The 24,649-nt window shown below is 43.8% G+C and overlaps 1 protein-coding gene across 5 annotated transcripts in view; it reads left to right on the forward strand.

The window, feature by feature from the left end:
• LOC139246299 (protein transport protein Sec24B-like) overlaps positions 1-17,111 on the forward strand; it is a 150,440-nt gene extending 133,329 nt beyond the window's left edge. For all 5 annotated transcript variants that reach the window (XM_070871402.1, XM_070871401.1, XM_070871406.1 and 2 more), the window contains 3 exons: positions 10,040-10,132; positions 11,254-11,357; positions 15,241-17,111. In XM_070871402.1, the coding sequence (XP_070727503.1) occupies positions 10,040-10,132; positions 11,254-11,357; positions 15,241-15,355 (312 nt within the window). In that variant the 3' untranslated portion in view covers positions 15,356-17,111. The remainder of the gene's footprint in view (positions 1-10,039; positions 10,133-11,253; positions 11,358-15,240) is intronic.
• The last annotated feature ends 7,538 nt before the right edge of the window (positions 17,112-24,649 follow it).

Here is a 24,649-nt window from a genome sequence, read left to right on the forward strand (position 1 = left end):
AGCTCAGACTTATTTAGAGGACCCCCACTACTGCATTATATGTCGCCGAGAGACATTACATGAAATTAACCTAACCCGAATGCACAGAAGCTGCATGACATTACATTACATGACCTCAACATTACATTACATTATATTGACATAATATTACATGACTGCAACGCAGCCTGGGGATTATGCAGGACTTACCCTCCGCTGTTACCGGATCAGCACCACCACGGATAGCCATCCTGTTGTGTGCACCCATCAGGGCTGCAGCGCGCTCCTCCAGGTCCATTAACTGAACCAGATTTGGTGGGCCTCCCCATGTCAGCCGCTGCTCCGCATAATTGTTTGAAAGTTTCTTCTGCAAAAATGACAATAGCAATGTTTAACCGAATTGCCCATCTGCTCTTGCAGTAACATATTGTGTGCATTGAATACAGTCCTTTGTTCAATATCCCATTAATGTCCTATTAAGCTGCACGTGGTTCATGAGGAACACATCTAAGTGCACAAACATCTTTTAAGATCTCAGAAAGCCATCGTAATAAGATCATTCATGGCAAATAAGGCGTGACACTAAGCCTACTTACATCAACATGTGTCAGACTTACATTTTAAGTAATGAGGGAGTGCATGATTAAAAATATTACTTACTCTCACGGCTGAAACTAGGTCATTCCATCTCTTCTGGCACTGGTTAGCCCCCCCGATGCACTTGAGCCACTGAGGACACCGCCTCTGAAATTTAATGCCAGATTCTCGGGTACACAGCCGGGGGTGGTTGACCCTGGTCAATTGACCCCACCTGGCTTCCACCTCAAAAACCAATGCCTCTTGGGCATCCAGAGTAAATCGTCTTGCCCTCCTCCTCCTCCCATCTCTCATTCTTGCTCTCCTTCCTGTATTTTTTATTGGTAGGATTCAAAACAATAAGCAACTTTGTGTGTGTGTGTATCAATAATATGCAGTATTCTTTCTCTAATCCCTCATTTTCTCTTATTCTCCTTTCTCTCGACTATTCTCTCTCTCACTGAGAAAAACGGACCTTCTCCGCGGGCGACCCCTGACCCTGAACTAAATTTTTTGCAACTTAGTTATCTGGCTTAGACGTTGGCTAGTTTTCTAAAGTTGGGAAAAATATAGACTAAGCCTATATTATCTACAATCTAGTAAGGGTTTGCAAGCCGCAGATTGACACTTCACTCTATTATCTTCCACTTACCATGAGAATAAGTGCAATTTGACATTGTGAATTATCATGGTATAGTACCTTAAAGACATCAGAAATCAGGGATGTCATGTCTATGTGGAATTGTCCACATAACCTTTTCTTTCCATATTATACAATAGGCTGTCTTCCCAAGATGATTAGTTATTTTCCTTCGCTTGTTCATGTTACAAGTTGATCTTTTTTTCATTCCTAGGAAGGCATTTTTTTGTTGTTGTTGATGAGCATTTTAAAAAAAATCAAATAGTCTTTACTTTTAAGTTATTGTGGACAAAATGTCAAAGCTTTTAGACTTCAAGCACTAGTAAAATATGCAAGAGCATTCTTAACATATAAGGCCACAGGAAGTGTCTAGTTCATTTGGCCAAAAACTAAATGAATTCATATTCCGTCCTTAAGCTTCTCCACCTATACCCGTTTTGTCCAACTGCAGTTATGGAAGGCATCCTGCAGGATGAAATAACTTCAGATTTGAGTCCAGGCAGACTCATTGAACTTTGACTTTGACGATACTGGGTAAGTTCATCTCTCACGCTAGAGAGTATTCAGGTTTGATTTTCTATCTCTGTGAAGGGACGTTGTTCCTCCAGTTAGGCGCTAATTGGATTGCAAGAAACACTAGCTCGGTACCACTGAAATTGACTGTGTGTCAATAAATTTTCCTTTGGTCTCGGTTAGCTCCTACCATTTGGGATATGTCTGCTCAGCATCACTGGCTTTTTTTCAGCATCAACCAATCATGTTGGGCCTCTTGCATTGGGCCTATCAATTGAAACAAATAGAAACTAGCTACATATCCAGCAAGCAATCCCATTCCAGATGAGCGGGACAAAACAAGATGCAACAGTTGAGGATTAATCTCAACTACAAACTCGGGATTCAAATCACTTATTTTGATGCCTGCAATTTCAATATACTGAGAGGATTGGGGCTATATATCCTGACTGTTCCATCCTGGATTTATTGTATTTATCTACATCTATATATTTTCAGGTTTTCATCTTTTAACATTGTTATTACCAGTTTAAGTGTATCTAAGGGTTAAGACATGGCAGGAGAGCTCGGTCGGGTGTTATGCTCCTCCTGTACCATGTGGGAACTCAGGGACACTTCCGGTGTCCCTGACGACTACGTGTGCGGGAAGTGTGTCCACCTCCGGCTCCTGACGGACCGCGTTGCGGAGTTGGAGCTGAAGGTGGATTCACTCTGGAGCATCCACGATGCTGAGAATGACGTGAGTATCACGTGTAGTGAGTTGGTCTTACCGCAGGGAAAGGGTCCACAGCCAGATAGGGAATGGAAGACCAGCAGGAAGAGTAGTGCAAGGAAGGTAGTGCAGGGGTCCCCTGTGGTCATCCCCCTGCAAAACAGATACACCGCTTTGAGTACTGTTGAGGGGAATGACTCATCAGGGGAGGGCAGCAGCAGCCAAGTTCATGGCACCGTGGCTGGCTCTGCTGCACAGGAGGGCAAGAAAAAGAGTGGGAGAGCGATAGTGATAGGGGATTCAATTGTGAGGGGAATAGATAGGCGTTTCTGCGGCCGCAACCGAGACTCCAGGATGGTATGTTGCCTCCCTGGTGCAAGGGTCAAGGATGTCTCGGAGCGGGTGCAGGACATTCTGAAATGGGAGGGAGAACAGCCAGTTGTCGTAGTGCACATTGGTACCAACGACATAGGTAAAAAAAGGGATGAGGTCCTACGAAACAAATTTAAGGAGCTAGGAGCTAAATTAAAAAGTAGGACCTCAAAAGTAGTAATCTCGGGATTGCTACCAGTGCCACGTGATAGTCAGAGTAGGAATCGCAGGATAGCGCAGATGAATACGTGGCTTGAGCAGTGGTGCAACAGGGAGGGATTAAAATTCCTGGGGCATTGGGACCGGTTCTGGGGGAGGTGGGACCAGTACAAACCGGACGGTCTGCACCTGGGCAGGACCGGAACCAATGTCCTAGGGGGAGTGTTTGCTAGTGCTGTTGGGGAGGATTTAAACTAATATGGCAGGGGGATGGGAACCAATGCAGGGAGACAGAGGGAAACAAAAAGGAGACAAAAGCAAAAGACAGAAAGGAGATGAGGAAAAGTGGAGGGCAGAGAAACCCAAGGCAAAGAACAAAAAGGGCCACTGTACAGCAAAATTCTAAAAGGACAAAGGGTGTTAATAAAACAAGCCTGAAGGCTTTGTGTCTTAATGCAAGGAGTATCCGCAATAAGGTGGATGAATTAATTGTGCAAATAGATGTTAACAAATATGATGTGATTGGGATTACGGAGACGTGGCTCCAGGATGATCAGGGCTGGGAACTCAACATTCAGGGGTATTCAACATTCAGGAAGGATAGAATAAAAGGAAAAGGAGGTGGGGTAGCATTGCTGGTTAAAGAGGAGATTAATGCAATAGTTAGGAAGGACATTAGCTTGGATGATGTGGAATCTATATGGGTAGAGCTGCAGAACACCAAAGGGCAAAAAACGTTAGTAGGAGTTGTGTACAGACCTCCAAACAGTAATAGGGATGTTGGGGAGGGCATCAAACAGGAAATTAGGGGTGCATGCAATAAAGGTGTAGCAGTTATAATGGGTGACTTTAATATGCACATAGATTGGGCTAGCCAAACTGGAAGCAATACGGTGGAGGAGGATTTCCTGGAGTGCATAAGGGATGGTTTTCTAGACCAATATGTTGAGGAACCAACTAGGGGGGAGGCCATCTTAGACTGGGTGTTGTGTAATGAGAGAGGATTAATTAGCAATCTCATTGTGCGAGGCCCCTTGGGGAAGAGTGACCATAATATGGTGAAATTCTGCATTAGGATGGAGAATGAAACAGTAATTTCAGAGACCATGGTCCAGAACTTAAAGAAGGGTAACTTTGAAGGTATGAGGCGTGAATTGGCTAGGATAGATTGGCGAATGATATTTAGGGGGTTGACTGTGGATGGGCAATGGCAGACATTTAGAGACCGCATGGATGAATTACAACAATTGTACATTCCTGTCTGGCGTAAAAATAAAAAAGGGAAGGTGGCTCAACCGTGGCTATCTAGGGAAATCAGGGATAGTATTAAAGCCAAGGAAGTGGCATACAAATTGGCCAGAAATAGCAGCGAACCTGGGGACTGGGAGAAATTTAGAACTCAGCAGAGGAGGTCAAAGGGTTTGATTAGGGCAGGGAAAATGGAGTACGAGAAGAAGCTTGCAGGGAACATTAAGGCGGATTGCAAAAGTTTCTATAGGTATGTAAAGAGAAAAAGGTTGGTGAAGACAAACGTAGGTCCCCTGCAGTCAGAATCAGGGGAAGTCATAACAGGGAACAAAGAAATGGCAGACCAATTGAACAAGTACTTTGGTTCGGTATTCACTAAGGAGGATACAAACAACCTTCCGGATATAAAAGGGGTCAGAGGATCTAGTAAGGAGGGGGAACTGAGGGAAATCTTTATTAGTCGGGAAATTGTGTTGGGGAAATTGATGGGATTGAAGGCCGATAAATCCCCAGGGCCTGATGGACTGCATCCTAGAGTACTTAAGGAGGTGGCCTTGGAAATAGCGGATGCATTGACAGTCATTTGCCAACATTCCATTGACTCTGGATCAGTTCCTATGGAGTTGAGGGTAGCCAATGTAACCCCACTTTTTAAAAAAGGAGGGAGAGAGAAAACAGGGAATTATAGACCGGTCAGCCTGACCTCAGTAGTGGGAAAAATGATGGAATCAATTATTAAGGATGTCATAGCAGTGCATCTGGAAAATGGTGACATGATAGGTCCAAGTCAGCATGGATTTGTGAAAGGGAAATCATGCTTGACAAATCTTCTGGAATTTTTTGAGGATGTTTCCAGTAAAGTGGACAAAGGAGAACCAGTTGATGTGGTATATTTGGACTTTCAGAAGGCTTTCGACAAGGTCCCACACAAGAGATTAATGTGCAAAGTTAAAGCACATGGGATTGGGGGTAGTGTGCTGACGTGGATTGAGAACTGGTTGTCAGACAGGAAGCAAAGAGTAGGAGTAAACGGGTACTTTTCAGAATGGCAGGCAGTGACTAGTGGAGTGCCGCAAGGTTCTGTGCTGGGGCCCCAGCTGTTTACATTGTACATTAATGATTTAGACGAGGGGATTAAATGCAGTATCTCCAAATTTGCGGATGATACTAAGTTGGGTGGCAGTGTGAGCTGCGAGGAGGATGCTATTAGGCTGCAGAGTGACTTGGATAGGTTAGGTGAGTGGGCAAATGCATGGCAGATGAAGTATAATGTGGATAAATGTGAGGTTATCCACTTTGGTGGTAAAAACAGAGAGACAGACTATTATCTGAATGGTGACAGATTAGGAAAAGGGAAGGTGCAACGAGACCTGGGTGTCATGGTACATCAGTCATTGAAGGTTAGCATGCAGGTACAGCAGGCGGTTAAGAAAGCAAATGGCATGTTGGCCTTCATAGCGAGGGGATTTGAATACAGGGGCAGGGAGGTGTTGCTACAGTTGTACAGGGCCTTGGTGAGGCCACACCTGGAGTATTGTGTACAGTTTTGGTCTCCTAACTTGAGGAAGGACATTCTTGCTATTGAGGGAGTGCAGCGAAGGTTCACCAGACTGATTCCCGGGATGGCGGGACTGACCTATCAAGAAAGATTGGACCAACTGGGCTTGTATTCACTGGAGTTCAGAAGAATGAGAGGGGACCTCATAGAAACGTTTAAAATTCTGACGGGTTTAGACAGGTTAGATGCAGAAAGAATGTTCCCAATGTTGGGGAAATCCAGAACCAGGGGTCACAGTCTGAGGATAAGGGGTAAGCCATTTAGGACCGAGATGAGGAGAAACTTCTTCACCCAGAGAGTGGTGAACCTGTGGAATTCTCTACCACAGAAAGTAGTTGAGGCCAATTCACTAAATATATTCAAAAGGGAGTTAGATGAAGTCCTTACTACTCGGGGGATCAAGGGTTATGGCGAGAAAGCAGGAAGGGGGTACTGAAGTTTCATGTTCAGCCATGAACTCATTGAATGGCGGTGCAGGCTAGAAGGGCTGAATGGCCTGCTCCTGCACCTATTTTCTATGTTTCTATGTTTCTTTTCCACCTCTCTTGCTCCTCCAATATCACCTTCATCACTGCTGAAATATGAATAGTTTGGGAAAATAGGTCAGTTTGTCTGTTCTCTCAACACCGGGGAGCCATTCTTCACACACTGTCACAGACTCTCTCCTGCTTAAACATGGTGGGAGTGAAATTGGATAAAGCCTAATAACTGGCGTGGGTAGCGCAAAGTTCCATGTGCCCTTTCAGAGTGGTGCAATCGGGTTAGCGCTGAACAGGGGGGCCAATACCGGATGCAGTCTACTGGAAAATAAAACTTGGCCTCGGCTCTCTGTGCTACTTAAAGGGGAGGTGCTTTGTTTCAGATGTACCTCATTGTCACTTTGGATGAAGATAAGGCTCAACAGGGAAGAGAGAGGGCATGGAGGCTTTCTGATGCGCCAATGGAGGCCTTGATCCTGGGGATGCACAGATGACATGAGGTCCTCTACCTGCAGGTGGGGCAGGAGATCATCCAGGTGGTACGCCAGAAGGCTGTGAGAGGAAATAGCACAAGCCAGCAGTGCCACGGGTGTTGTCACCAGAAAGTGGATCCAATGCCGTAAGAAGTTTAATAAGCTCACACGAGTGGTCAAGGTTAGTGAATTCAGCTTCAAATGCCATATCCCACCATCTGCACCACGGGCCTCACACACTGCTGAATGCACCACACCCCCATCACTTACCTACCAATAATCTCTAGCAATCACCACATACCTCACAAACATAGCGTCACCTCACCCTCATACTTACCACTGCTGCAAGACTCACACCCACATCTAACACCTTATGCACACACTGTCAGCTATTTAACCATAGCAGACACATTACCCAAACACATTGCACCACACTCACTGACGCACTTCCCTTACTCTTGCGGGCAAAGATGGCTCAGTCGCTATGAGCAGCAGCCGACGGGCGGAGGGAAAGCCTGACTTCACAACCTCATGGAGCTGGAGGACACTGTGCTGGAGATAATTGGAGGGGCCGTCACTGAGTCCGTGGCAAGCGGTGAAGTTGAAAGCAAAGCTCACACCTAATCATTCTCCTCACATCCCACTTCCTCCTCATCCAACAATCTTCTCACTTACAAGTTGCTGCTGGTATATGCATGCGCATCTTGCTTTCCAACCTCTTCTCTCACCATAACCCGACCCTTGTGCCCTTCTTTCAGATACCCAAGAAGTTCCACCCGCACAGCCTATCTCTGAAGTAATGGAGGAGAAGAAGCAGAGGCGCCGTCACTCGATCTGATGCTCCCAGGCACCAGCTCAGAAAATGGCACTGTGCGGACTTTAGAGGGTAGTATAGAGGTGGGATCTGCACGTGGTGAGTCACTAGGCACAAGTGGGCTGCAGCCAGGCTGGGGGAAAAGGTAGCTCGAGTGCCAGCTCCCTGGAGGGCGAGTTCACGCATGAGTTCTGCTGCACAGGACTTGGATGAGGACCTCGATAGGGCAGCCTTCAGAGAAGGATGATGGGCATGCGCACTGAAATGTTTGATGCAATGGCAAGCCTGCCAGAAAGCCTCTTGTCAGTGTCACCGAGCACGGAGGAGTCCGGCTCCAACATTGCACGGGGTTTTGCATGGAGATGGAGCCCATGATTTCCAGGATGGAAATGATGGGCAACTTCATTAGCATACTTGAGGACCCAACTATGATGCTGGGTGTGAGGGTCGATCTTGCAGCTTCCATTGCCGCACAGGCAGAACCGACCCAAGATCTTAGTGCTGCTGTGGAAGCTCAGACTGCTCTCCTGCCATCTGACCTTGCTGCCGCTCTCGTGCAATCTCAGCGTGCTGCCACGCAAGATCAGACTGCTGCTATTGTGGCAGAGTTTACGTGTGGAAAGGGGCTTGCAGAATCTCTCAGCTGTCCAGCAAATCTGTGCTCCCTGGGGGAGTGGCAGTGCTCCGTGGAGCAAGAACCTGCTGTCCTTTCTCAGGATAACAGCATTCCTACTCCCACGCCTGCCACTCTTTCATTGCCCTTGCTGCTGCCTGTCAGCCAGCCCAGACTGCTGCAGCCCATGCTGAGGTGGTGCAGTCTACAGCCGGGCCTTCTAGGCCCAGAGCTGCTCGAGGTTGTCCTGAAAGGCCATCTGCAGTCTCACCCACGGAAAGTCAGCAGCCTTCCACCAACCATGCTGCAGCCACTGGGGTAGCACTTCGTAGGAGCACTAGAGTAGGCACACGAAAGACAGACACTAAGGGAATGCACAAGGGTGATTAGTTGACATTTTGTCGTATTGTAATTGATAAATTTATAAATTATGTTTGGAATGTTTGTTTATGGCGGCTCCCATTTCAGCTTTGTGCCCAAGAGGACGCTGTGATGTCTGGTGTTAGAGGACTGATAATGTGGGGAATTGGCAAGCAGCGGGGATCTGGGGTTTCATTTAGGGGAACCGGAGTCTGATGAGGCGCTCACTGACAGCCCGTCTGGAACAGGGATCTGCTGCCTGCCTCCTCCCTTCCTCCTCCTCCTCCTGATGTGGTTGCAGAACCCGTAGTGGCAAGGGCTGTGCCCTCATGCTGGCTAAGTTGTGGAGGAGGCAGCAGCTCCTTCCTTCAGAACCCTGATGGCCTGCTCGATGGGGTTCCTCACAGCAACACTGCTCTCTATGAGTGTGGTCCATGAGTTGTGGGGTTGCGGAGGTGAGCTGTTAGCCAAGTGTAGAGCAGATAGCCCTTGTCTCCAAGCAGTCACCCTCGGGTTTGACATGGTGGCTAGAAGATTGCTGGCACACCGGACTGGCATATGATGAAGGCATCCTGATGCCGGGCATTCACCATCATGATGTGCTGGGCATGGTCACACACCAACTGCACATTAAGTGAGTGGTAGCCTTTGTGGTTGCGGTACATCTCAGGATTGATATGCGGTGCGCGCAAAGTCATTTGTGTGCAGTTGATGGCACCCTGCACCATGGAGAAGCCCGATATCCTGGTAAAGTCACATGCGCGCTCCTGCTGTTTCTCTCTTCAAATTACTGGATTATTTTTAAAGATTTTTTAAAAGTTTGTTCATTGATTTCAGCTTCTACCTTAACCCATTGTGTATGCCCAAATCTTTATTTTGCTCTCTGTTTAAAAAAAAATTAAATTACAGATAATCATTGCATCTTATTTCCTGGTTTGATGTCTATGAGAATTCTTCAATGTGATTGGCTGCTTAGACAGCTTGGTGATGTCATGGCTGCATCGCACTAAGAATCCCCAAGAGACAGCGCTACAATAAATTACACGTCGAGAAACCTAAAGTTTTTGCCACAGAAATAGCAAGATCACTGTGGGCAGCTTTCTCCGAGATCAGTGGCAAGCGCCTTTGCTTCGCTGCCACTTTCTTTACGGGCCTTTTTCTGCAATTTACAGGCATGCAGATTGATACAATGGATGTCTTTAGCAGTCAGATCTCTTAAAGGGTAACTGGAAATTTGTATGTGGAGTTTGAATAAACAAGGATTAACATTGGTTTACTTCCCATAGTTTTCCTTAATTTTTGAATATATTTTAACATCACAAATTTTCCTCAGGCTGAGCCTTTATGACTTAGCTGCTTATGGTAAGGTTCTTAAAGAAATAGCAGGTGAAATTGGTCTTTGCAGATGGTGCAAAACGGGTAATAACTAATTGGTAGCCTGTTTTACACCCCGGCTGTTTTTTTTCCATTGACTTAAATTTGGGCTGTGTTACAGTATGAGAAGAGCAACTTCACCATTGGATGGATTTTTTTTTGCTTTTAGGTTATGTACCTCTGGATTGGCAAAAACTGCAACAGCAGCTTTATTAGTGAAGTGCTCGGATTTTCGAACTATGCTTCTATGCCACAAAATATGGTACGTTGATGGGGGTTTGCATGAGAAGAAAATTAATGCATTGCTCTGTGTTTATTACCGTGTATCTCTTTTACCCTTATATTGGAAGAAATGAATTAACTACTGTATTCTTGAATTGTTTTAAAATGTAACAACAGCTCTCACTTATATTACATTTTCTAAAAGATTTTTAAGAGTTTTTATCTCCATCTTAAAATAAGTTTATTTTCTTCCCTACCAGAATTGCTGAGCCAGTGAGCTTTCCACCAATGTAATTCCTGAGCTGGTGGTGGTGAATGTGTGGCTTTTAATGTTACACCTGAAATTGTAGCCTCATTGTGCAGGATTATGGCCACATATGCATGAAGGTTAACTTTCAACAAACTAAATTCATTATATTTTCTGATAACTGATCAATGTGGTAAAGCTGAGTGAACTCAAACAGTAAGCTTGTTGACATTGTGATTAGAGACAACATCAAAATCGGACTGTTCCATTGAAGTTTTGAGTCATTGTTGAGTGGTAACACTATAGAATTCAGAACTGTCTGAGAATTTGTATGATTGGGGAATGGTCTCTTAAGTACCACTCAGTGTAATGACAAATTTAAATTACCATCAAACAAATTGACTTGAAAAAGTTCTATTTCACACATAGAAATGGAACTTCAGGTACCTCCTCGACCTCAAACTGAAAATTAGAACCATTCTCATTCCGCACTTAGAATTAAACCAAAGCCGTGGCTCAGTAGTAGCACAAAAAGTCATGGGTTCAAATCCCAGTCCAGAGATTTGGGCACATGATTATAGGCTGGCACTTTAGTGCCGTATTTTGGATGAGATGTTAAAATGGGACTCTTGTCTTTTCTCCCAGGTGGATATAAAGGAACAGCAGGGGAGTTCGCCGAGGGTCCTGGCCAACATTTATCCCTCAAACAACACCCAAAACACATGTTCTAGTCACTTATTTTATTGTTGTTTGTGGGACCTTGCTGTCTGCAAATTGGCTGCCATGTTTCCTATATTACAACAGTGATTACATTTCAACAGTACTTCATTAGCTGTAAAGTGCCACACATTAATTTTTTTTCTTTTCTTGTTTCTCCCATCTCCACAATACTGTTCCCTATTTTGGGGGAAAAGACTCAGCTGCCAGAATTGAATACAACTTTATCTCAAAGAACAAACAGTTTTGTTTCCTGGCTTCGAGACAGCAGACCGTTCTTATCAATTATTTACGTTGTGAAGTAAGTATTTAGCACTTTGTTAATTTAGTTTTAATTTAAAGGCCACTTCACTTTTGCTGTACAGAAAAAACAAAATCGTTCACAAGATAGATTCAGATGAAAAAAGCACTTCGACCCATTTTACTTCATCATTCCAAAATTGAATTGTTGTTGTCTCTGCATTTTAGCTTCTGGCTGTCTCTGAAGTTAATCCAATGTTCTTGACTTATTCACCCTTCCCAGAAGCTAATACCCCTCGGAGTTTTTCATTTTCCTCCTCAGGAAATTTTATCCGAACCATAAAGTACACATCCCTCCAATTTAGATCTTTGTTTGTCATTAATCAGCTCAGATAACAACCTATTGAGATCTCTTTGTAACACTATGGCTGCCTCCCCTTAATCCACAATCCTCCCTACTTTGGTGTAATTTACAAATTTGACTAGGTTGAATTGAAACTGTGATTCTAGCTCATTTTATATATCTAAAATTATGTTTTGTCTTATTTACACCATTGCTAATAGTTTTTTAAGATGATAAATCAGTGACAGATTTGGCATTTCTTGGAAATGTCCTAGAACCAACAAGGGGGTATGCCAGATTAGATTTAATAATGAGTAATAAGCCAGATTTAGCTAATAGCATAACCAACTGTGTGTGAGCCTTTAACTAATAGTGATCATAATATTAAATCAGGGATGGGGACTCGCCAAAATTAACATAAGCAAAATAACAGTAATGAAGAAAATAATGATACTAAAGAGTGACAAATCCTCAGGACCAGATGGTTTCCATCCCAGGATTTTAATGGAAGTGGGTGAGAACATTGCAAATGCCCAAACTATAATCATCCAAAGTTCTCTCGATTTGGGAATCGTTCCTTTAGATTGGAAAATTGTGCAAGTCACTCTGCTATTTAAGATAGGTGAGAGATGGAAACCAGGGAATTATAGACCAGTTAGCCAAACGCCTGTTGTCAGGAAATTACTAGAGTCTATAATTAAGGATAGGGTGACCGAACACCTTGAAAATGTTCAGCTGATCAGAGAGAGCCAGCATGGATTTGTAAAGGGTAGGTCATGCCTGACGAACCTAATTGAATTTTTTGAAAGGGTGACTAAAGTAATGGACAGGGGAATTACTATGTATGTTACAAAAGCAAAATACTGCGGATGCTGGAGTCTGGAATAAAACAGAAAATGCTGGAAATTTCAGCAGGTCAGGCAGCATCTGTGGAGAGGAAGCAGAGTCAGCGTTTCAGGTCAGTGACTATTCGTCAGAACTGGAGAGTGTTCGAAAAGAACAGATTCTTAACAAGCACTGAAAAGAGGAGGGGAAGAAAGGACAAAAGGGAAGGTCTGTGATAGGTTGGAAGACAAGAGATTAGAGAGACAAAAGAGATGATGGCCCAAATTCAAATGCCAGGAATTAGAAAAACATTAGTCAAGATAGGGTGTGAATTGTGGGATAATGACCAACTGCCATTAGAAACGAGGAAAAAAAAGGAAAGAAAAAACAGGCTCTGAGGGTGTGTGTGTGTGTGTGGGGGGGGGGGGGGGGCGGAGGGGGGAAAGGCAGCTGTTACGCTCTGAAATTTTTGAACTCGATATTGAGTCCAGTGCCTAAACGAAATATGAGGTGCTGTCCTCTAGCTTTCGTTGAGCTTCGTTGGAACAGTGTAGGAGACCGAGGCCAGAGTGGGAATGCAGTGGAGAATTAAAGTGACAGGCGACTGGAAGCTCAGGGTCACACTTGTGGACTGAACAGAGGTGCTCCGCAAAGCGGTCACCCAATCTATGCTTGGTCTCCCCAATGTAGAGGAGACCACATCGTGAGCAGCGAATACAGTGTACGAAATTGAAAGAAGTACAAGTAAATCGCTGTTTCACCTGGAAGGAATATTTGGGGCCCTGGATAGTGAGAAGGGAGGAGGTAAAAGGGCAGGTGTTGCATCTCCTGCGCTTGCACAGAAAGGTGCCGTGGGGGTGCTGGGGGTGACGGCGGAATGGACCAGGGTGTCACGGAGGGAGCGGTCCCTTTGGAATGCTATGGGGAGGGGTGGTAGGATCACGCTGGAGGTGGCGGAAATGGCGGAGGATGATCCGTTGAACGTGGAGGCTGGTGGGGTGAAAGGTGAGGACAAGGGAAGGGAACGGGTGAGAGCGGGAAATAGAACAGACACGGTCGAGGGCCATGTTAACCACAGTGGAGGGCAATCCTCTGTTGAGGAAAAAGGAAGACATGTCAGAGGCACTAGTGTGAAAGGTGGCGTCGTCGAAGCAGATGCGACAGAGGTGGAGAAATTGAGAATGGAATAGAGGTAGGAGGAAGTGTAGTCCAGGTAGCTGTGGGAGTCAGTGGGTTTATAGTGGATATTGGTCGGTGTTTTTCTAACTCCTGGCATTACCATTTGAATTTGGGCCATCATCCCTTTTGTCTCTCTAAACTCTCTTGTCTTCCAACCTATCAGAGACCTTCCCTTTTGTTCTTTCTTTCCCTCCCCCTTTCAGTGCATGTTAAGAATCTGTTCTTTTCGAACACTCTCCAGTTCTGATGAAGGGTCATCGACCCGAAACATTGACTCAGCTTCCTCTCCACAGAAGCTGCCTGACCACCTGAGATTTCCAGCATTTTCTGACTGTTATTTATTTGGACTTTCAGAAAGTATTTGATAAAGTCCCTCATAAGAGATTGTTAGCTAAAGTTGAAGCGCATGGAATCAAAGGCAAATTAATGACCTGGTTAGGTAATTGGCTGATCTACAGGAGACAGAGTAGGGGTAATGGGCAGGTACTCCAGTTGGCAGGATGTGACAAGTGGTTTCTCGCAAGGATCTATGTTGGAGCCTCAACTATTCGCCATATTTATTAACGACTTAGATGATTGGATAGAAAGCCACATATCCAAGTTTGCCAATGACACAAAGATAACCAGTGTAGGTGGAAGCATAAAATTACAAAGAGATATTAATAGATTAAGCGAGTGGGCAAAACTGTGGCAAATGTAAGGTCATCCACTTTGGACCTAAAAAGGACAGAACAGGGTACTTTCTAAATGGTGAAAAGCTAGAAACCACAGCAGTCCAAAGAGACTTGGGGATCCAGGTACGTAGATCATTAAAATGTCATGGACAGATACAGAAAATAATAAAAAAAGGCTAATGGAATGCTGGGCTTTATATCTAGAGGACTAGCATACAAAGAGGTAGAAGTTATGCTTCAGCTATACAAAGCCATGGTTAGACCACACCAGGAGGACCGTGAGCAGATCTGGCGACCACCGCTTAGGAAGGATATATTGGCCTTGCAGGGAGTGCAGCGTAGATTTACCAGAATGATAACTGGACTCCAAGGGTTAAATTACGAGGAGAGATTACACAAATTTTGTGTGGTATTCCCTGGAATTTAGTCAGTTAAGGGGTGATTTGATTGAAATTTTCAAGATATTAAAGGGAACTGATGGGTAGAGAGAAACTATTTCCGTTGGTTGGGGAGTCTGGGACCAGGGGACATAGTCTAAAAATTAGAGCGAGGTCTTTCAGGAGTGATGTTAGGAAACACTTCTACATACAAAGCAATTGATGCTAGGTCAATTCTTAATTTTAAATCGAAGATTGATAGATTTTTGTTAACAAAGATATTAAGGGATATGGAACCAAGGCTGGTGTATATGGAGCTAGGATCAGACATGTTCTCATTGAATGGCGGGACATGCTTGAAGGGGCTAAATGGCTTCCTGTTCCTATCTTACAATGTTCCTATAAAATACAACTGCAACAGTGGACTAAAACTGTTGTATACTTGCAATGTAAATTTTTTTTTTTTTTGGTTGCCAGTCAAATTGTGATAACTGTAGAGTTCAATACCCTGAATGTTTGTTACATAGTGTTATTAAATATCAACAGGGATGATGGTCCTTTCAAAGCAAACTTTCTCCAGAAGTTAGTGGAGGACAGAACCGAATCTGCATTGTCATATTATGAATTTCTTCTTCACATACAGCAGCAAATCTCCAAGTAACAGTTATAGTTTGTGAGTTGAAACTGATTAGTGATTTTCTTGTTTTGTGGGGGAGGAGTGGGGCAGTAATGTCATCTGAAGCAGACATACGTTTACCTTGGAGGGTGGATTTTGTGTTGAGGTACAATATGAGATGGATATCTTCAACAGTGTTTCAGTCCTGATGAAGGTTTTTACACTGACGGTAGGAATATGAAAAGCAGGTCAATAAAATTTGCAACCTTGCAGAATAAATTCTTGAAGTTACTACACTGTAATGTGTATTTCTGCTCTGCAATATAGTGAGAGGAAAATGCCATTGTACTGATCGAATTCTAATAATGGCGTTAAAGAATGGGCTTGAATGTTTTAATCTAGATAGACCAGGAACATAGAGGCCTTGTTACTTAATACAAATAGAATGGATTTATTTATTACCATGTATTAAGTCCTGTTTCTCCTATACAATTTTGTTAAAATTTTTGATCTAATTAATTTTCCTGTGCGGAATGTATCAGTGTACATGTTGATTTTTCACTGGTATTGGCAATGGGTAGAGGTGATGACTATACATGCTTATACAGGTCGGAATTTTTACTGGATTGTTAGCAAATACAGTCTGCATTAAAGTACAAGCCAAGATCACTTGCAGGGCTGTTGAATGTGGTTTAGAGATGCACATTATGAAACTCAATGTGTACATAGAAAATTTAACTAACTTTGTAAAGTAATGTACAAAAAAAGTATGAACTTAACTGTAGGTTGTATTAAAAGTGAAAGTATGCAACAGTGTTGAATGTTTTGTGATCAATTTCCTCCTGCCCCACTCAGGCCATTTGAGACTAGAGAGGATCTGAATGCAGGTATTCTGTGCCATCTTCTAGTTCAACTGGCAAGAACTCATATCATTTTTTTTTAACTCAAATGATTTCTCTTTGTAATTCTGTTTTGCATCTTTTGTGTGGAATCAATTTCTGACCAGCTAGATTTTTTTTGCGGGTTGTGTATACTGGTTTATCTTTCAAAACATTCTTGTCTGACATGGGCTGATGTAATGTATAGGCCATTTTAAATGTACATCCTCATACAATATACATCCCATGTCTATGGTTGACTAAAGTTTAGAGGAAGCAAAAAGCTTGAATGTGTGCAACAGCTCTGTAGCTGAATAAATGTACAGGATATAAAGGGAGGTTTTGAACACTGGCATACTAATAAATAACTTCCTGAACCTCAACAAACTGTAACTTCTGGTATTTTCTGCTGCCTAACACAATATCAAGTACAGCATCCATCCAACATATAATGTTTATTACTGGAGTAGGAAAAGCTAGCAAAAATCACGAATGAAATAACCTTTCAACTATTCCAAGTCCACACTTGAAACAATTAGTAATAAATGGGCATCGTAAGAGGAGCAAGTCTAAAAAGAAAGGAGTTTGTGATGACTCTCAAACCCATCTCCAGTGGTCAAACTGAGTCCAGCTTAATCTATCCATAAATAGAAAAAATCTTGATGAGAATTGAAAATGGAAAATTACAAGAGGTGTAAGTTCAAGGGCTTAGGTATTTAGTCGATCTTTTGTTGGAAGCCAGTGTGTTGAATGAGATGGGGTAGATGTCTATTAATGCAACTTGAGTTGCCCGGGATTGAACTGTAAAGGGGGATGAAGTGCACCAATACAGTCACGGTAAAGACCTGCGAGTGATGATGGAAAATAAAATTAAACCCATGGCTTGTACTTGATCAAAATAAAGTCTATAAACATTGACTAAATACTTTTATCATTTGTCTGCATTATTTACAACCTATCCAATATGTTCCTGTACCTCCTACTTTTATACTCTCAAAACCTCCCCTGATAAAGTGCAACATCCTCACTGACACCTGGGAGTCCCTGGCCAAAGACCAACCTCAGTGGAGGAAGTGCATCCGGGAGGGCACTGAGCACCTCGAGTCTCGTCGCCGAGAGCATGCAGAAATCAAACACAAGCAGCGGAAAGAGCATGCGGCAAACCAGTCCCACCCACCCTTTCCCTCAACGACTATCTGCCCCACCTGTAACAGAGACTGTGGTTCTCGTATTTGTACTGTACAGCCACCTAAGAACTCATGTAAAGAGCAGAAGCAAGTCTTCCTCGATTCCGAGGGACTGCCTATGATGATGATGATGATGACTTTTATATGGTAATGCTCGCGTTGCTCTTTCAATGACATTCTGATGCAGGGCATTTTAATACATTGGTGTTACCAGATATTTCTGTAATTAAATTATTTCAAAGACATTTGAAATCATTGGCTTCAAATATATCTCTGAACTGGGTTGACCACTATTTGGTGAGGTCTGCCAGAAGACTTCATTTTGACAAAAGAAATTAAATTTTTTATAAATATATATATATTTATATTTGAAAATCAGCATGTGGTAAATCCTGTATAACTCAGCTGCATCGGATAGTCAATTGCTTTTGAACTGCAGTAATTATCTTGTAGGCAAACACAGCAGTCATTCTGCACCTGCAGCATCCTACAAACAGAAATTACACAAACGACCAGATAATCTTTTGGAGTGTTTGTTGAGAGAAAATGGTTGTCCAGGACACTTGGTGAATTCCTGTCCCTTTCCATAATTCCATAGGAAAATTTACCATCCACCTGAACAAATAGACAGTCTCTGTTTAACATCTCATCCAAAGGATGGTATTCTGACAAAGCAGCACTCGCTCAGTACAATACTTGTTTGTCTAGTTTATACGTTCAAGTCCTGTGTGTGAATTTAATGCATTATTTTCTGTCCCAGAGTAATTCCATAACCCAAACTGGAACCTTGGGCTTTGAACTCACGTTTTTTGCTAACTTGAAGCACCTAAGTTAAGAAAGTTATCACTGTTTTAATGAACAGCATAAATGATACTAACATTTCTTGGCATAGGTAGTTCTGGATCATCATACAACTCAGTCTACTTCAACTTCATCTCTGGAGATATTTCAAGATATTCATTACCTAAATCTTCATCGTACTTGCATAGGCTAACATTGTGAAGAGATGGATAGTGGTGGTGAGAGGCAAAATGAGCAAAAACAAACAATACCACCTCCGACAATATAGAGATTTTTAGTTTTGGAAATTACACACAGGGGAGTACGTTATACACTCCCTTCAGCTTCAAATATATGAGGCTAGAAATTCCTGTCAAGCCTCAACAGCAGATGATTATTGGCAGGGTGGGACTTAGACCTGTAGCTTGGTTTCACCTCCACCCTGCCTCAAATCTTGGAGTCAAGGATATTTGCATATTATGGGCAGACACAAGCACTATTTTCAGCGCTATGGAGTAGTCACCCTGGGACGGGGAAGGGGGGGCGGGGGCAGGGGAAATGGATGGACAACTGATTTTGCTTTACAATTGATTGCCAAAGGGAAAGTGACCTTTTAAAGAATAGTGTGTTCCACTTCTGCCAGGGTCAAATCCTGCAACGCTAGTCCTACCTCATACAGGCTTACATTACATTTGGGGCAATGCAGATGTGACTGGCAGAATTTTGGGCAGATGTTGCATCCTGTCAGCCCTGCCTTTTTCACTTAAGTACAGACAGAAGAGGTGGATGCAAGAAGTGCCTATCCCTACTTCTAGCAGAACTTTAAAATGCAAGAAAAGTGGCAGCCTAAATTCTCCATTTGCCAAATAACGATGGCTTTATCTTGCTAGGACACGAGAAATTTTGGAGCCAAGATACTTGGGTAATTGTTTAAGTATACATAGCTATTTATGCTCCTGTGATTTTACCCGAGGTCCATTCAACCTAAATATGGCAGCATTTTTCCCACTACTGTATTTTAGTAAATTTACTTAAGTAAAAATATAACATACCCGATTGAAAAATATTACAATAACCAATACGATATTTCTAATACTACTTGCCTACTACTTTACAAATTTTGTTTAAGATGAAAGTAATTTTGTACTTCCTATCCCAAACATTAATTCCCAGTTATTTATAGTATAATTTTTTTTTCTCTATCTCCCACAATGGATTTGCGCTATTTGATTAAGATGCTTATACTTTAATTAATTTGTATTTACATGATTATAAAGGATTTTTTTTTCTATTCCTAACTTGCCATGGTGGATTTGTTCTTGAAGCTATCATTGTAGTACTGCCTATGAATGCTTTTTCCATTGTTGAGTCACAGTATTTAAGGCCAGTGATAAAACGCATCGTAAACATGCCCCGATGGTTCAGGTGAAAACATTATTACCCCTCAACAACACAAAGAAAACGTGTGATTTTTATTTAGCGGTATAAAATATTGAAAAAAATTAAATCTTTTTATTTCCCCTGTTCATACCTCATAAATTCTGTGCCTGGTTATGCACTCTGGATACACTGATTCTACTAGAGGCTGGAAAGCTATAACTCCCATGATGTCTCTTTCTCTCTCCTGGGCTAGTTTAATGTTATAGAATCATATCATTTTTCATATTAAAAAAAACTGAAATGGTTGGAATTCAACAACTTGTATTTATATAGCACCATTAACTAGTAACACGTCCCAAGGCACTTCAAAGGAGTATTATAAGACAAAACATTTGACACCGAGTCACATAAGAAGCAATTAGGGCAGATGACTAAAACCTTGGTCAGAGGTAGGTTTTAAGGAGCGTCTTAAAGAAGGAACGAGGAGGAGAGGTTTAGTCAGGGAATTCCAGAGCTTAGAGCTTAGGCAGCAGAAGGCACGGCCACCAATGGTTGAGTGATTATAGTGAGAGGTGCTCAAGAGGGCAGAATTAGAGGAGCGCAATATCTTGGGAGTTGTGGGGCTGGAGGAGATTACAGGGATAGGGAGGGGCAAGGCCAAACCAGGATGAGAATTTTGAAATCAATGCCTTGTTTAACTGGGGGCCAATGTAGGCCAGCGAGCACAGGTGTGATGGGTGAACGGGACTTGGTGTGAGTTAGGACATGGGCAGCCACGTTTTGGATGACCTCAAGTTTACGTAGGGTAGAACTTGGGAGGCTAGCCAGAATTGCGTTGGAATAGTCAAATCTAGAGGTAGCAAAGGCATGGATGAGGGAAGCATGATGGATGAGGGAAGCATGATTCAAATGGAGCGGAATGCAATGCAGATCTTGAGGTGTGGAAGCACCAGAAGCATTGAAGATGATGAGACTGGAGCAAGCCCACAGCAGGGTATCTATTTACTATCTCCTCTCGCAATGCTGCATGTTGGCATATGGTACCTTGGTATTGTCTAGCAGTGAGTCATTTTCTGCTTCTTTAACTTAACCACACATAGTAGCCTTTTTCCCATTTCTCCTCTAGGTTTTCCTCATCCTTTGGAAATTGCAGCAGAAACCTTGGCGGGGGAGAATCATTAAGGAGTACCATCATTTTTCTATTTTTCCAAGGATCAGCAGAGAGTTCAGCACCTCAGTTGGGATAGTGAGCTTAGACGGGATTCATACAGCACTAATGAGGAGGAGGTTATGGTAAGGGAAGTCCAGGATATGGCTTGCTGGAGAGCAAACCTAAGTCCTAGCTCTACCGCAGAGGATGGAGACGTAGACCTTAGAGACCCAGATACAAAAGGTAACTACTTGACATGCACCAGTGAGACTATGGAGGAGTTCAATTCTAGCAGGTACAACATTCTAACCAGTGGCATAAGCCATCTGCAATCTACCATAGGGCTTGTGGTCGCCTCTGTGGATGCTGCAGCCAGGGGTCTGTGACCAACTCTGGCAGCAATGATAGAAGCTCAGACTAGTACCATTCAAGTTTCACGATCTCCACCGGCTTCAAAGGCCTGTGGATCATACTTATATGGGATTCCAAAGTGTCTCCAAGCTATAGTTCTCTTGCAGATTACTAGGAATGAGGTCCTACAAGCCCGTGGGAGTGGCACATGCTGTCCTCTCCCAGGATGACAGCACGTCTGCACCTATGCTACCCACTCAGTGCCTGCCATGGTACTTGAAAGGTAGCTGGGCTGGATTGCCCCAGCACCAGCCGAGATATCGCAGTCTCCAGCTGGTCTCGCAAGGCTTGAAGCTGCGAGAGGTCACCGACCACAAGCATCTCGGGGAAGGGGCTTCATCTGAGCAATTGCTGAAGTCACTGGAGGAGCACTTCATAGAAGCAGTAGTTTAAGTAACAGAACACTTATGAGCACGATGAGGTAACAAACAGGTGAAATTAATGGCCCAAGATTTTCTCAAAATAACGGTGAGGCTAATAGCACTGGCTGTTATTTATGCGCAAATCGCAAAGCAAATTCCAATAAGGGCAGATGTGCAGTTTAATGCAAAAATCTGGAAATTGCTGTCCGATATGTGCCGCTCCACCATTAGCTTTAAGAAACATAGAAAATAGGTGCAGGAGTAGGCCATTCGGCCCTTCTAGCCTGCACCGCCATTCAATGAGTTCATGGCTGAACATTCAACTTCAGTACCCCATTCCTGCTTTCTCGCCATACCCCTTGATCCCCCTAGTAGCAAGGACCTCATCTAACTCCTTTTTGAATATATTTAGTGAATTGGCCTCAACAACTTTCTGTGGTAGAGAATTCCACAGGTTCACCACTCTCTGGGTGAAGAAGTTCCTCCGCATCTCGGTCCTAAATGGCTTACCCCTTATCCTCAGACTGTGACCTCTAGTTCTGGATTTCCCCAACATTGGGAACATTCTTCCTGCATCTAACCTGTCTAACCCCGTCAGAATTTTATATGTTTCTATGAGGTCCCCTCTCATTCTTCTGAACTCCAGTGAATACAAGCCCAGTTGATCCAGTCTTTCTTGATAGGTCAGTCCCGCCATCCCGGGAATCAGTCTGGTGAACCTTCGCTGCACTCCCTCAATAGCAAGAATGTCCTTCCTCAGGTTAGGAGACCAAAACTGTACACAATACTCCAGGTGTGGCCTCACCAATGCCCTGTACAACTGTAGCAACACCTCCCTGCCCCTGTACTCAAATCCCCTTGCTATGAAGGCCAACATGCCATTTGCTTTCTTAACCGCCTGCTGCACCTGCATGCCAACCTTCAATGACTGATGTACCATGACACCCAGGTCTCGCTGCACCTCCCCTTTTCCTAATCTGTCACCATTCAGATAATAGTCTGTCTCTCTGTTTTTACCACCAAAGTGGATAACCTCACATTTATCCACATTATACTTCATCTGCCATGCATTTGCCCACTCACCTAACCTATCCAAGTCGCTCTGCAGCCTCACAGCATCCTCCTCGCAGCTCACACTGCCACCCAACTTAGTGTCATCCGCAAATTTGGAGATACTACATTTAATCCCCTCATCTAAATCATTAATGTACAGTGTAAACAGCTGGGGCCGCAGCACAGAACCTTGCGGTACCCCACTAGTCACTGCCTGCCATTCTGAAAAGTACCCATTTACTCCTACTCTTTGCTTCCTGTCTGACAACCAGTTCTCAATCCATGTCAGTACACTACCCCCAATCCCATGTGCTCTAACTTTGCACATCAATCTCTTGTGTGGGACCTTGTCGAACGCCTTCTGAAAGTCCAAATATACCACATCAACTGGTTCTCCCTTATCCACTCTACTGGAAACATCCTCAAAAAATTCCAGAAGATTTGTCAAGCATGATTTCCCTTTCACAAATCCATGCTGACTTGGACCTATCATGTCACCTCTTTCCAAATGCACTGCTATGACATCCTTAATAATTGATTCCATCATTTTACCCACTACCGATGTCAGGCTGACCGGTCTATAATTCCCTGTTTTCTCTCTCCCTCCTTTTTTAAAAAGTGGGGTTACATTGGCTACCCTCCACTCCATAGGAACTGATCCAGAGTCAATGGAATGTTGGAAAATGACTGTCAACGCATCCACTATTTCCAAGGCCACCTCCTTAAGTACTCTGGGATGCAGTCCATCAGGCCCTGGGGATTTATCAGCCTTCAATCCCATCAATTTCCCCAACACAATTTCCCGGCTAATAAGGATTTCCCTCAGTTCCTCCTCCTTACTAGACCCTCCGACCCCTTTTATAACCGGAAGGTTGTTCGTGTCCTCCTTCGTGAATACCGAACCAAAGTACTTGTTCAATTGGTCCGCCATTTCTTTGTTCCCCGTTATGACTTCCCCTGATTCTGACTGCAGAGGACCTACGTTTGTCTTTACTAACCTTTTTGATGTGCTTCTTGCAGCTTTGGCCATTAGTGAGCCGTTCCACCAGTTCCCTACTCCCCTTTTTAGCTACGACAATGCCTGCGAGCCACTTGGGGCCCGTACCAAAGTTCAGCACGAAAACAGGGTCATCGAAATTGATACAACATGTTACAGAGTTGCGGTCACGATATGTACATTGCTTAAGATGCCGGTTTTCGACAATCTCATTTAAAACCGGTTGCACAAGGGAAAACCTTGTCTTGAGGGTTCTTTTCATGAGGAATTTGGCGGGTGGAACCCCTGTGAGTGAGTGGGGCCTCGTTCGATCTGCAAGCAGCACGCAAGACAGACGGATCTGCAAGGGGCCTTCCGTCACTCGTTGCATGCCCTGCTTTATGATCTGTACTGCCCGTTCAGCTTGGCCATTGGAGGCTGGTTTGAACGGGGGCCAACCTGACATGCTTTATGCCGTTACAGCACATAAATTCGTGAAATTCGGAACTCGTAAAGAATAATCCATTGTCACTAACAAGGATGTCGGGCAGGCCATGGGTGACGATCATAGTCCGAAGGCTCTCTATTGTGGCGGTGGATGTGCTGGACGACATTATAACACATTCGATCCATTTCGAATAAGCATCAATTACCACGAGGAACATTTTTCCTCGAAAGGGACCCGCGTAGTCTACGTGGAGACGGGACCAGGGTTTAGAGGGCCAGGACCACAGGCTCAGGGGGGCTTCCCCGGGTGCATTGCTGAGTTGCGCGCACGTGTTGCACCGGCGTACACACGACTAAGTCTGCGTCGATGCCGGACCACCACACGTGCGATCTCACAATGGCTTTCATCATTACAATGCCGGGGTGTGTGCTATGGAGATCCTTGACAAATAAATCTCTGCCCTTCTTGGGCAGGACTATGTGATTTCCCTCGTGCACCTGGTTTTAAATGAGTTTGTGGGAGGCGGAGCGAGTGTCCAGGGAGGCCTACAAGAGGCCCATCAGTCAGCGAGAATTCGGCGTCGGAAGAGGAGGGCTACCGTTGCAGCTGCAGCAGGGAGAGAAGGCAAAAAAGAAGTAGAAAGAAATCGAAAGGTGACGTCATAGCCAAGGGGGTAAGTGATTGGCTGGTGATTGGTGAGTAGTTTTTCTTTGT

The sequence above is a fragment of the Pristiophorus japonicus genome, chromosome 2 (genome assembly GCF_044704955.1).
Source record: "Pristiophorus japonicus isolate sPriJap1 chromosome 2, sPriJap1.hap1, whole genome shotgun sequence".
NCBI lineage: Eukaryota > Metazoa > Chordata > Chondrichthyes > Pristiophoridae > Pristiophorus > Pristiophorus japonicus.